The sequence below is a fragment of the Strigops habroptila genome, chromosome 9 (genome assembly GCF_004027225.2).
Source record: "Strigops habroptila isolate Jane chromosome 9, bStrHab1.2.pri, whole genome shotgun sequence".
In the NCBI taxonomy this organism is placed as follows: Eukaryota; Metazoa; Chordata; class Aves; order Psittaciformes; family Psittacidae; genus Strigops; species Strigops habroptila.
The window spans coordinates 8,343,725-8,356,803 of NC_044285.2; the positions used below are offsets into that span (position 1 = coordinate 8,343,725).

A 13,079-nucleotide genomic window follows, 5' to 3' on the forward strand; every position below is an offset into this window, starting at 1 on the left:
AGGAGGAAGGCACGAGACTCCAGATGAAGGGCAGGGGGGAGCAGGGAGGGAAAACTCGGACCTGTGCCAAGACCCCGAGCAATGCTGCTGTGGCCAGAGGCACTGCATGCTGCTCGTCAGTGGGACCCCCAGCTTCCCTGTCCCATTCCCATGCCAGCCCCAGTGTAAGGCTCAGCTCCTAGAGCTCTTTGGACCTTTGTCTGCAGAGCAAGACAGTGTGTGACAGGGGGACATCATCAGTCTGGTTCTTCCCCAACAGCCCTGTATGGGAATGGCAGAGGGACCTATGCTCCCTTGGCCACAGGGGCATCCTGGCCATCATGCTCATCACAGATGGAATACTTCTGCAGACAGTGTAGCATCATGGCGCTTTGTCCTGGGAAAAGGAGTCTTGGGATGGTTGGCAGCCCCAAGGACAACCCACCCCAAAGTATTGTGGCCATAGCCCTTAGGAGAGCTGTCAGCCAGGTCCAGTTATCCCCATCCCCATAGCCCTTGGCCTGGGGTGAACCCACTCCCCGTGAGCACAGGGCTTGTGAAAGCTCCCACGCTGTGCTGGGGCCAGATCCTCTGGATAAATCCCGCTGCTTAAACACGGGCTAAACCTCCTCGTGTGCCCAAGGCCACCCCTCATCCCCCTGGAATTAAGGGGTTTACTTGAAGCTGTCCACACCCCATGCGGGTGGCTCTCAAAGGGGCCGGGCGCTGCTGCTGCTGTGGGGTGGCCCTGAATCATAGAATGGTTTGGGCTGGAAGGGACTTTAAAGCTCACCTCATCCAAACCCCCTTGACACCTTCCACTAGAGCAGGTTGCTCCAAGCCCCGTCCAACCTGGCCTTGAATGTTAATAGGGATGGGGCAGCCACAGCTAGCTTCTCTGGACACCCTGTGCCAGCACCTCAGCACCCTCACAGGGAAGAACTTCTTCCTTACACCTAATCTAAATCTCCCCTCTTTTAGCTTAAAGCCATTCTCTCTTGTCCTATCATTACATGGCCTTGAAAAAAGCCCCTCTCCAGATTTCCTGTCGGCCCTTTTAGGCACTGGAAGCTGCCCTAAGGTCTCCCGGGAACTTTCTTTTCTCCAGGCTGAATAAGCCCAACTCTCATCCTGTCTTCATAAGACAGAAGAGTCTGCTTTGCCAGAGAAGTCTGAAGAGATGAAACTACTGAATGCTGAAATGGGGGCTGAGCAATTCTTATGCTTCAGCCCAGTTTTTGGGTTACATTAACATGACAGTACCTGCTTTTAGACTCTGAAAGTGGCGACCAAGCAAACTAATAACATTTGCTAACGGGCACTTTATGCTGAGTGCCCCAGTACCTGCCATGTACCCGCACCCCACCCGCCCGCACCGCCGGGACTCGGACTCGAACCCAGGTCTCCGGTGCAGCCGGGGCCGGCGGGGAAGGGAAGTGAGCGCCGCGGGCGGGACTGTTGCCCGGGCGACGGGCGGGCTCTTCCGGGCGGGAATTTCGGGGCGGCGGAGCCGGGAGCGGGGCGCCGTGTTCGTGTCCCGGCACCATGGCCCAGCGCATCCTGGCGCTGGCGGCCGACGAGGCTCCCGAGCGGCTCCAGGAGGCCCTGCAGAGCCTGGGGGAGAGCGAGGTGCGCGGGTACCCCGCGGCCGGGGTGCGGGGCGGGTGCGCGGTGATGGGCGCGGGGAGGCGGGTTAACCTCGGTGCGGCGCAGCTCATGGCGTCCCCTTCCCTTGCAGCTGGGCGATATGGTGACAAGGCAGGCCCTGAACGGCAGGGAGACGGCAGCTTTGCTGAGGGGCATCTTCAGAGGTGGGTGAGCGCTGATGTGCGCCGGGGTGGGAGGGAGGGCGCTGGTGGTTGGTGGGGTGAGTGGTCATCGGTCACTTTTGGTGGAAACAAACGTAAGAAGGACATGGAGCTGTTGGAGTAGGTCCAGAGGAGGCCATGAGGATGATCAGGGGCTGGAGCACCTCCTGTATGGAGACAGGACGAGAAGGTTGGGGCTGTTCAGCCTGGAGAAGAGAAGCTGCGTGGAGACCTCAGAGCAGCTTCCAGTGTCTGAAAGGGGGCTACAAGGGTGCTGGGGAGGGGCTCTTCATCACGGACTGTAGCGATAGGGCAAGGGGTGATGGGTTCAAACTGAAACAGGGGAGATTTAGATTAGATATAAGGAAGAAGCTCTTTATTATGAGGATGCTGAGGTGCTGGCACAGGGTGCCCAGAGAAGCTGTGGCTGCCCCATCCCTGGCAGTGTTCAGGGCCAGGTTAAACAGGGCTTGGAGCAACCTGCTCTAGTGGAAGGTGTCCCTGCCCGTGGCAGGGGGTTGGAACTGGATGATCTTAAGGTCCTTTCCAACCCAGACCAGTCTGTGATTCTATGAAAATCATTTAGTCAGGGCTGCCACAGGGAAGCACAGCATCCGAAAATAGGTACAGGGAAATAGGAGACTGGACTGACACATCTTTAATGAGCCTGTTGTAAGTGGTCTTTACTTTTGCCACCCTTTAGGTGGTACATTTTACATCTGCTGATGGCAGTCATAGTTACTGTACGTATTAGGATCTTGAACCTGGGTCGAGATGACCTTCATTAACAAAAGGAATTAATGAGTAAAACCAGGACCCGGTTCTGTTTTAAAGATCAAAGGAGAATGTCTGGGATTGAGGATGTTATTTCCAGCTGGGCAAAGTGACTTTCCAATTAACCAAGTTGGCAATGAAACCAATCTTTAAGGCATTCTGAAGTGAACTGCCTTTATTATAGTATTAATTATCACACCTACAGATCCAAAAGGCCTTGACCCAGGTGAAGACCCTTCCCCTGAGCATGCATAGTTATATCAATGAATACGTAGTCATATGTTAATTAATAACCAAGCAGTATGCAATCCATGATTTTTGTGTCTAAAAGAGCCCTGAAACTTGCTGGTGGTATGCTTGATTTGTGCAACAGCCCACCCAGGCCTGACTAAACACAATATCTCCTGAGCATATGGATTTGTTGCACACTGGGTACAAATCCACTCTTTGGACAGCACAGGCACCTTGGAGTAGAGCTGATCCAGCTGGGACTTAATTGCCAACCTGATTCTTCCCAGCATTTTGACACTTCCTGCTCTCTGGCAGCAGGTTGAGTGAAGCACAGGGTGTGATAGCAGGGTTGAGTGCTTCAGGTGTTTTATCCAAGAGATTCTCATTTCCTGTGCTCTGGGGTTTTTTGTCTGTTGTGTCAGATAGATAAAGCAGGGAGTTGCAGGCAGGTGATAGTTCAGCCCTCCTAATTTCCTGTTGTTTAGCAACATGTTGTTACTCGCATAACTTTTTTTGTCCATTCTTTGTTTTCTTTATTTCTTCCTTAAAAGGCTCCCCCTGTTCCCAGCAGAGTGGTGTTCTCAGGAGGCTCCAGGTTTACAAGCACTGCATCCCGCTGGTGGAGTCAGGGGACCTGCATCTGGCCAAGGTGTCTGAAATCATAGGACTGCTGATGCTGGAGGTAGAGACTCCTTTGGCTTTCCTGGGTATCACTTTGTGTGTTGATTAAGATACTTCAATAGGCCACTGAGGAAGATGAGTTGTGTCCTTTCCATGGATCCACCCTGGACTAAGTTAGCAGGTGTTGGAATTTGCTGTGTTGTGTAAATGTGATTATCTTTGGATATTTAGACTCCTAACTCCAAACCTGTAATTACATCATCTTGATACACTGCTCTGTTCTATACAAAATAGAGATCTCAGGGCCGAATTCCCCTTTTAGGGGAATACCAGTAGGAAATGTTATCCTTTGCTGGGTTTTGGTGATGGTTTGGATGTATATGTGGATTTCCATGCAGTGCCTCAGGCTTTTCAAGTGCCGTATGTTCTCCCAGGCTCGCCAGCTGCCAGGCGCTGCGCTGGCTGAACTTGCCACCCTGTTTGTGGATGTTATCAAAGGTGGCAGCCTGTCTAATGGGAAATCCTTGGAGTTGTTTTCCACTGTTCTGACCGCACTGGCCAGTTCAAAGGAGAGCCTGGCTTATGGGAAAGGTAATGAAAAAGTTCCTTCTCTACAGCCTGTGCTCCCTTCCTCTGGAATCAGCTCCTAAAAGACACGTGTTTTTTCAGGTGAACTGAATGGGGACGAGTTTAAGAAACAGCTGATAAATACCCTCTGCTCCAGCAAGTACGTACATCTCTGCTAGCTCTGGGTTACATGGCAAAACAGCTTCATCTTGTGCTTTGAAAAAGGCATCATGATGAGCTGGATGTCACCGTGTCCTGTTCTATCATCTTTGAATCTGTGCCCTCCGTGACAGTGTCTTCTCTGGCTGGGATGGCCAGGGAACACCCTGTTCCCAGATCTTGTAATAGCATTGCATGAACTGGTCTAATGATGTGCTTGTTTTCATTCCTTTCTTGGTATTTGTTATTGTGAGGGCTGGGGCACCTCAGAACCATTATCAGTCTGGGTGGTGGTGGTGATTTCTGGTGGAAACCTGGCTTCTAATCTTAATATCAGAAAATAACAGGGAAATGGTGACATTGAATAATTGTGTTTGAGGAGGGAAGGGCTAAGTGGTAATCCTTCTTGCTCCCAATTTTCTGACATAGTTTTGTTGTACCAGGTGGGATCCTCAGAGTGTAATACATCTTGCCAACATGTTCAGGTAATTCTTTTTCCCTTCAGCATCAACACTTCCATGTGCTTTGTTGTGTCTGTGCCCTATTTCGTGTGTAATTTGGGGCAAGTACGAATAGGTCTGACCATACCAGGCACAGCCACATGAATGGTTGGTCAATGAACATCCATGTTGGATCCATTTGGACACAAAACACAGCTTTGGGCAGGGATGGCTCAAAGACTGTGCAGGGCACCATGGCTTTTATCCTGTGTGTGAGTGAGCCTTGGCAAATTAACAATACATTAATGAACATCATGTGGAGGAGATGTAAGCACAGAAAAGTTGAAGAGTATCCTGGAACAGGGGTAGGGTATTGAGGAATCTGTGGCAACTGCTTCTGGTGAGGACTGGGAGCACTTGCTGCCTGTCTGTGCATTAGAACCTTTTGTCTAGTTATGGGTTGAATCTGCTGTGGGATTCTGAAGGAAATCAGTGGAAATGATGAGGCTGCATCTTTGATTCAACAGGGATATTCCACTGTCGGGAGAGGAACTGCAGTTTGTGGTGGAAAAGGTCCTCAGGATGTTCTCCAAATTAGACCTACAGGAAATTCCCCCTCTGGTCTATCAGCTGCTGCTGCTCTCTGCAAAGGTAAAAGCTCACGGGAGACTCCCCCTAAGTATGTACCATGAGAAAAAAAGATGTACAGACTGAGCTCTAGGCTGGATTTTGGCAGGAATTCTGGTTGTTCCCAAAGTGTGCTTTGGGGAGCAGGACACAGCAGGACATCAGTAGGTTTATTTCTCCAGCTCTCTCAAGCCTCAAGAAACTGACTGCTCAGACATAGATACAACCTTGATATTCCTTGTAGGGAAGGAAGGAAACCTTTGGGAAATAAGGGATGGACACAGACCTAGCAGACAGCAGAGAGGATTGGGTTTTCTCAGTGTTCTTAAGTGTGGTTTTCCTCACTCTGTGGTCTGCACACTATAATAATAGCTCATGCAGTGTGACTGTCTTCTGGGTTGTAGTCTGACTTGTGCTGCAAACGTGTCATTCCCTGGGCATTTCCTGCAAGCAGAGGCTGCCAAGGACATCTCTGCCCTTTGACAGGGTGATCTGGCTCTTGTGCTTCATTTGTGACTGAGTCAATTCCAAAAATGATTCTGTCAAAGACAAATGATATGTGTGGTTTAGGAGATTTTCCTGGTTTCCACCTGGTTTCAGGTCCACTGGCCAAAATATATATATATATACACATATATTGAAGGCTAGGAGTTTGAAAGCCTTCTCAATTGATTATAACATAAAGGATCCTTTCTAATTAGTGACAACTTAAAAAACCCCTGAGAACATCTGAAAGCTTCAGCTTCTTCCAACTCTTTAATAAATACAGTCAAAAGAAATACACAAACTAAACCAGAGTGGCTTCATTTGGAAATGAGCTGTACAGGAGCCCTCTTCCACCTCAGGGATTGGTGAAGGGAAACGAAGGATATCATGACATTTGTAATCAGTGTGGGAATAGAGTGTAGTTCTCTAGGAGACTGCAGGCCCTGCAGTGGCTTAATGTAATGTCCTCCCTTGCAGGGCAGTAAGAAGACTGTTTTAGAAGGAATCATCAGTTTTTTCAATCAGTTGGATAAGAGACAAAAGGAAGAACAGAAGGTTCCACAGTAAGTTCTTTTCTCTGTCATCCCCTTTTCTTACTGCCTGGGTAAAGGTATAGGAGTGGCTGGTCTCTTCTCCCGAGTAACAAGCGACAGGACAAGAGGAAACAGCCTCAAGCTGTGCCAGGGGAGGTTTAGACTGGATATTAGGAAAATATCCACCAAAAGGGTGGTCAGGCATTGGAACAGGCAGCCCAGGGAAGTTCAAAAGCCGTGTAGATGGTGCCCTTAGTGACATGGTTTAGTGGTGGCCTTGGCAGTGCCGGGGTAAAGGTTGGACTTCATGATCTTGAAGATCTTTTCCAACCTAGTAGGTTCTGTGATGCTATTTGTAGTCACCCTGGTCCTGCCCAGGACTCCTTGAATTCATATTGTTAAACCTCGTACAAGTACGTCCGCCTTGATACACAAATGATCCATGGTTTTGGATGGCTTGGTTTTGAAACTTACAGATCAGGGGACCTGGAGGTAGCCACAACACCCCTGGACCAACTCCGCCACGTGGAAGGCACCGTTATTCTCCATATTGTTTCTGTTATCAACCTGGATCAGGACCTCGGCGAGGAACTAATCAGACATCTAAAGGTAGGACACAGAAGGAGCAGGCACTGCTGCTGACGATGCTGAAGCAGGGCTTTTAAAACTTAACGGGTTATCTGTAGAAGGGATTTAATGATTTTTATGTTTGCAGTCATGTTCACTTGTAAAAATGCCTTGATATGTTTGAAGGCACATGTGCCTTATAGCTTTCCTGAGCCTGTGGGATGCTGCAGTTGAAGATAACAAGCTTTCTGACTGTTGCTTGCCATTTTCTAGACTGAGCAGCAGAAGGACCCTGGTAGAGCCCTGTGTCCCTTCAGCGTGGCTCTTTTGCTATCGGTTGCAGTAAAACACAGACAGCAAGAGCAGGTATGTGGGTGATCAGCTTGCAGAGAACTTCCATGGGGATGTACACGGCACTTCTTGGAAAGGAAAGGAAACATGGTTAGGTCATAGTCCCATCAGAATTAGTCTTAAAATGGTTCCATGATGCTTGTGGGGAGGCAGTTAGATCATTAGTACCCTGTAGTTTACTGAACACTATAAAAGACCCCAGAGCAATATCAGAATTTTCCAGAGTTGTGATTCCTGGGGTTTGGTGTTATAGGATGAGAAGCAAAGTCTTCTTTTTGTAATGCTTTGGCTCTGTGGTGGCCACCTGAAGAGCATCTGTCAGCAGGTTGCCCTCCTTGAGGCACTTAATGAGGTTGGTGTATTTGTCCTGAGAAAGAAATGAGTTAAAGCTTTTGGCAGGCTTTACTGGAACTTGTGCTCTTACTGGAACATACCCAAGACTATACAGGTCCCATTTCAAAGATCATTTCCTCTCACTCAATGATTTTATGTTCCAGATATTTGATTTCTTGAAAACATCAATCACAAGAAGCTGCAAGGACCTGCAGTTCCTTCAGGCCTCCAAGTTCCTGCAGGATTTGTTTCCTCAACAATATGATGTAACTGCTGTAATTCTGGAAGTGGTGGAAAACAGGTGAGTTGTTGCCACATGCTGCAGAACACTCGGTGGGCTTTTGGAGGGGGACAGTTTCAGCCTCACTAGAATGCTCTGGGATGCTAAATACTGCTGGCCAGGAAACAGTGTCGAAATTCAGGTTTTTATCCCAGTTTTATATCGGTGAATTAAAAAGAAAGGCAACAAAATGCATGAATCTGCCTCCTCTCCTTCAAATCTCAGCATCTGGTGGTACAAAGGACTAAACTGATCAGGACCCTCCATCTGTGTCTTACTGGTGAAGCAGCTGATGGTGTGAGTCATGCTGCTGGCTGTAGTTTGTGTTCTGATCAAGGAATGAGTGATAGGTTCACTGTTTTCTTCCCCCACATGATGAGTCCTTTAAACATCCTGTGGGATAGCTCTGATCTGTCACCAGTTGTCCTTCAGTTTGATGTGAGGCATTCCTGTTCTGTCTTCCTCTCTGACTTGAAGATCTCAGGATCAGTAGGATATTTGTGGATACTGATCTCAGCTATCAGTAGGATAGCTGTAGCCTATCACAGTTCAGATCAGACCTGAGTGCACATCATTCCCCATAGTGAGGAAACCTTTGGAAAGGAAGTCTGGATGGCAGGATTTGTGTTGAGCTGAGCACCTGTCCCTCAGCATAAAGACCATCATGGGCTTGTGAGGGATGTCATCTTCCGTGATGTGATCAAGCATCTCTCATTGCTGCTTTGGACCCTGGAATGACTGCAGAAAATTTTACTTTAAACTGCTCTAATCTAAACCTTTTCTGTGACTAAGTTGTTTCTTTCTTGGTCTGCTTAATGTTTTCCTCAGTGCCTTTGGCTGGGACCATGTTACACAGGGCCTGGTGGATCTTGGCTTCAGCCTAATGGAATCATATGAACCAAAAAAGCCCTTTGGAGGAAAAGCTGCTGATGCCAGTTATGGCCTTTCAAAAATGCCAGCTCAGCAGGCTTGCAGACTGGGAGCAAGTATCCTGCTGGAAACATTTAAGGTACTGTATGTTTTGGAGAGGGTTTTTTTTTGGTGGGGGAGAGAACTCTGTTGGTAAATGGGGTCAGAACTCTGCTTGCCATATCCATTATGAGTGTGTTACAACTAGTACCAGATTCAGCCTCCCTATTTGCCCCTGTCCAACTGGAAGAGACTATCCTCATCTGTTCCAGTTACCATGATACTTGTGTAATCCCTATTAGAGTTTCCAAAACACGGCAAAGAAGGTAGAGAAATTCAGAGGGACAAAGGAAACCTGTCAGAGGTGGGATTGAAACCAACATCTTCACTGAAGTGGGAAATTTGCATCCCACCACTGATGTCACTCAGTATGTTTCAAGTGTGTGCCTCTGATGTGCTGGTTCTGATTGGCCTGGGGTGGAATCTGAATCCATCTGTGTGAATTTAGCTGAAGGGGACTTCAGGCAGCCAGTCCCAGCTTACCTGTCAGATCTGGATTTGCCTTGTACTACATGATGCCTGTGCTGGGAGGTACAGAAATATCTTCAGGTTTTGTAGGTTTTGATTTTTATGTATTGTTCTGTCTCATTTCAGGTTCATGAGCCCATCAGAAGCAATATTCTTGAGCAGGTCCTGAACAGAGTCCTCACAAAAGCAGGATCTCCTGTCAGCCACTTCATAGGTAACAGGAAAGAGAGAAATGTGTCCTGCTCTGTGGACACTCAGGACATAGCTTCTCAAAACAAGTTTTGGTTGGGAGGGACCTTTAAAGATCATTTAGTCCAATCCCCTTGCAATGAGCAGGGACATCTTTCACTAGATCAGATTGCTCAGAGCCCCGTCCAGCCTGACCTTGAGTGTTTCCAGGGATGGGGCATCTCCCACCTCTCTGGGTAACCTGTGCCAGTGTTTCACCACCTTCATTGTAAAAACTCTTCCTTATATCAGTGTAAAATTGCTTTCTTTTAGTTTAAAATCATCACCCCTTGTCTTATTGCAATAGGCCCTACAAAAATGTTTGTCCCCATCTTTCTTATGAGCCCCCTTTAAGTATTGAAAGGCTGCAATAACGTCTCCCCAGAGTCTTCTCCAGGCTGAACAACCCCAACTCTCAGCCTTTATTCTTAGGAGAGGTGTTCCATCCTCTGATCATTTCTGTGGTCTTCCTCTGGATCTGCTCTGACAGGTCCATGTCTTTCCTGTGCTGAGGACTCCAGAGCTGGATGCAGCGCTCCAGGTGGGGTCTCACCAGAGCGGAGTAGAGGGGAAGAATCCCCTCCCTTGACCTGCTGGCCATGCTGCTTTGGATGCAGCCCAGCATACAGTTGGCTTGCTGAAGTTCCTGCTGAAGTGACCTGAAGCCAAGAAAATCACTTATTCCTTCCCCTCTTACTAAGGTTTCAGCTGCATCAGATTACCTTGTATTCACCACAAGTAAAGTATATGTTTGCAGGCAGTTGCCATGGCACAGCTGACGCACAGAAAGTTGGTATCCATCAGTCAGCAATTTGTTCCATGTTCCTTAGCCTTGCCTTCCTCCTTATCCTTGGGCAGGTGTTTGGGAGTCACTGGGGCTGCCAAAATGCCTCTGCTGCAGCCTCTTCTCTTATACCTCAGTGCCCTCTGGTGGGGTGAGGCCCTTCAGCTGGGTTGTGAGCATTTTACACCGTGTGTCTGCAGCAGAGCTCAGATTTTCAATGCTCATCCTATCCCAACCTCTCTGTATGATGGAAGAGCTTTGGTATTCTGTAGTCGTTAGCTCTATAGACATCTTTTGCTCAGATGTTTCTTACCCCTTGGCAGCAGCTGCTCCATTTGTCCTTTTGTTTTTCAGACTTGCTGTCCAGTATTGTTGTGTCTGCTCCTCTTGTGCTTCAGAATTCATCCTCCAAAGTCACAGAGACCTTTGACAATTTGTCCTTTCTGCCCATCGACACAGTGCAAGGGCTCCTCCGGGCAGTACAGGTAAAGCTTTGCATTTCTCCATGAATATCCTTGCTAGTTTAGTTCCAGTGGCAGCACTAGGCCACAGTTATATGCATGATCTAATAACCCTTCTTGTAAAATAAACCTTCATGCTCTGCTGTAGGTTGTTTGGTGTAGCATGGAACTGTTCTTCAAGCATGGATTTGCATGTGCCCTCTAACAAAAAGCATATGGTGTGGGCTGGCATGGTACCAAAACTGCTCTGTGCTGACCTTTCATCTGGAAGATGCCCAGATGCTGCACACTGTACAAAACTAAGTATACAGTGTTTAGCTGAACAGCTGGAGCTGTCATATTGATTTTTCTCCTTCCAGGCTTCATGTCAGTGTTTCTCTTTGTCCAGGCTGAGATATTGCCCTGGTATTAAATCTGTACCTGCTTTGTCCAATCTGGGGATAACTGTGTTTTTCCCAAACCCTTGCACCGTGTCCTCACTAACCCGTGAGGTGTCTCACTGCTACAGCTCTCTAGGTTTAATTTTATATTGGCTTAAAATGGCTTGGTTTTCCTACTGTACTGATGACAGTATTGGAAATGCAGGGCCAGATGGGCCTGAGGAAGATGAGCTCATATGCCCCAAGGGCTTGGCATGCCTTAGTGCTTTTCTCTCCAAAGTCTCTTTTCCTTTCCAGCCTCTGCTCAAAGTCAGCATGTCAGTGAGGGACTCCCTGATACTTGTTCTCCAGAAAGCTATCTTTTCCAGGTAAGCTGGGAAGGGGAGCCATTGAAAAGATTTCCACTGCTCATTTATGGTTTTGGAGTGGAAGTATGTTTTGTTTGTTTTGGATGAGTCTCTTCTTACTATGTTCTTCCCATAACTAGATGGAGACATCTCCTAACTCTTTAGCCTAGGGATGTAATACAGTCACAGCTTGCTGAAATGAGACACAAATCCCAAACCCCAGCTAAATGGGCTTTGGGAATTCAGAAAGCTGTTGGGAACTCCAAATAAGTAGGCAAAACTAAAACCAATTCCAACATGTGTCTACACTGCTGAGTACATCCAGATGCTTGGGAGAGTGTGGAATGCTGAGCTACCACCTTCCCTCTGATCCCTTACAAGGTGGTAGAGAAGCAGGCTTGTTGTCTTGGTAATGCTTTGAGCAAATCATCCTGTTGTCTTCATAATGCTGCGATCGTAGACTGGATTTGTTTGGCAGTGGCTGTCTGGTTGTGAATACAGAATTCATAATTTAGGATTATTATTCAAGGCAAGGGACTTGCTTTTGGGAAAGACCCTGAGTTTCTGTGAGCAAAGCAAAACACCAGCTTTTTGAAGAGTTTTCCAACTCTGAGCTCTGTGAGACTCTCCCATTCCAGTTTTCAGGGGACATTTAATGCTTGGGTCTTGTCCTCTGCTAGGACAGAAAGGAACTTGAATGTTGTGAGAGTGTAGAGCAAGGGAGTTCCCAGCAAACTGCCAAGCTCTCAACTCCCTGCGACTGTGCTGCCCTCTTGGGGAATACAGTTCCATTGGGCCCAATCACTCTGTATTTGTGGACTCTTTCTCATTGCTGAGTTGGTCTTGTATTTACTTCTGAGCTTCTTGCTCCAGTTTTTCCTCATGCTTCTCTTTTCTCCCCCTGCCTCACAGGCAGCTCGATGCTCGGAAAGCTGCAGTTGCTGGCTTTTTGCTTCTGTTAAGAAACTTTAAGATTCTGGGCAGCCTGGCCTCTTCCCAGTGCAGCCAGGCCATTGGTGCCACTCAGGTAAGTGCTGTTCTGCAGTCCCTGGGGTGGACAGATGAGACAGTCTCATGTCTAATGTCATAGAATCATAGAATGGTTTGGGTTGGAAAGGACCTTAAGATCACCCAGTTCCAACCCTCTGCCACAGGCAGGGACACCTTCCACTAGAGCAGGTTGCTCCAAGCCCCTGTGTCCAACCTGGCCTTGAACACTGCCAGGGATGGGGCACTTACCACTTCTCTGGGCAACCTATTCCAGTGCCTCACCACCTTCACAGGGAAGAGCTTCTTCCTTGTATTTAACCTGAACTTCCCCTGCTTCAGTTTGAACCCATCACTCCTTGTCCTATCGCTACAGTCACTAATGAAGAGTCCCTGTTTGAAACAATTTAGGAGTGGAGTGTTTCCCAAAATGGAAATAAAACTTCAGTAAGGATTAGTCCTGGAAGGAAAGCTTTGGGAAATGCAATGAGAAGCTGGCCTAAGGATGTTGCTTCTCATTCTCTCTTACAGCACCAGTGTTCTAGGGAGCATTCACACTGCTCCATGATGATGATGAAGAGCATGGCAGCACGCTAAGGACTGTTTCAGTGATTGTTTAGGGGCCAGGACCCTTATCACCTTGCTTCTGTATTGTGATAATTTGAGAACTGTAACCACTATAACGTGACTAATATTCCC

General features: G+C 47.7%; 1 protein-coding gene across 4 annotated transcripts in view; it reads left to right on the top strand.

Moving 5' to 3' along the window:
- Positions 1–1,449: 1,449 nt before the first annotated feature.
- Positions 1,450–13,079, top strand: part of FANCI (FA complementation group I) — a 33,958-nt gene continuing 22,328 nt past the window's right edge. For 2 of the 4 annotated variants that reach the window (XM_030497108.1, XM_030497107.1), the window contains exons 1-16: positions 1,450–1,608; positions 1,718–1,790; positions 3,344–3,474; positions 3,848–4,004; positions 4,083–4,140; positions 4,583–4,624; positions 5,107–5,230; positions 6,170–6,255; positions 6,702–6,834; positions 7,066–7,158; positions 7,641–7,777; positions 8,585–8,765; positions 9,320–9,407; positions 10,560–10,690; positions 11,344–11,414; positions 12,306–12,420. In XM_030497108.1, coding sequence (XP_030352968.1) covers positions 1,525–1,608; positions 1,718–1,790; positions 3,344–3,474; positions 3,848–4,004; positions 4,083–4,140; positions 4,583–4,624; positions 5,107–5,230; positions 6,170–6,255; positions 6,702–6,834; positions 7,066–7,158; positions 7,641–7,777; positions 8,585–8,765; positions 9,320–9,407; positions 10,560–10,690; positions 11,344–11,414; positions 12,306–12,420 — 1,704 coding nt within the window. In that variant the 5' untranslated portion in view covers positions 1,450–1,524. Of the gene's footprint in view, positions 1,609–1,717; positions 1,791–3,343; positions 3,475–3,847; positions 4,005–4,082; positions 4,145–4,582; positions 4,625–5,106; positions 5,231–6,169; positions 6,256–6,701; positions 6,835–7,065; positions 7,159–7,640; positions 7,778–8,584; positions 8,766–9,319; positions 9,408–10,559; positions 10,691–11,343; positions 11,415–12,305; positions 12,421–13,079 lie in introns of those variants that run through there. The other 2 variants (XM_030497109.1, XM_030497111.1) reach the window with 2 other exon arrangements.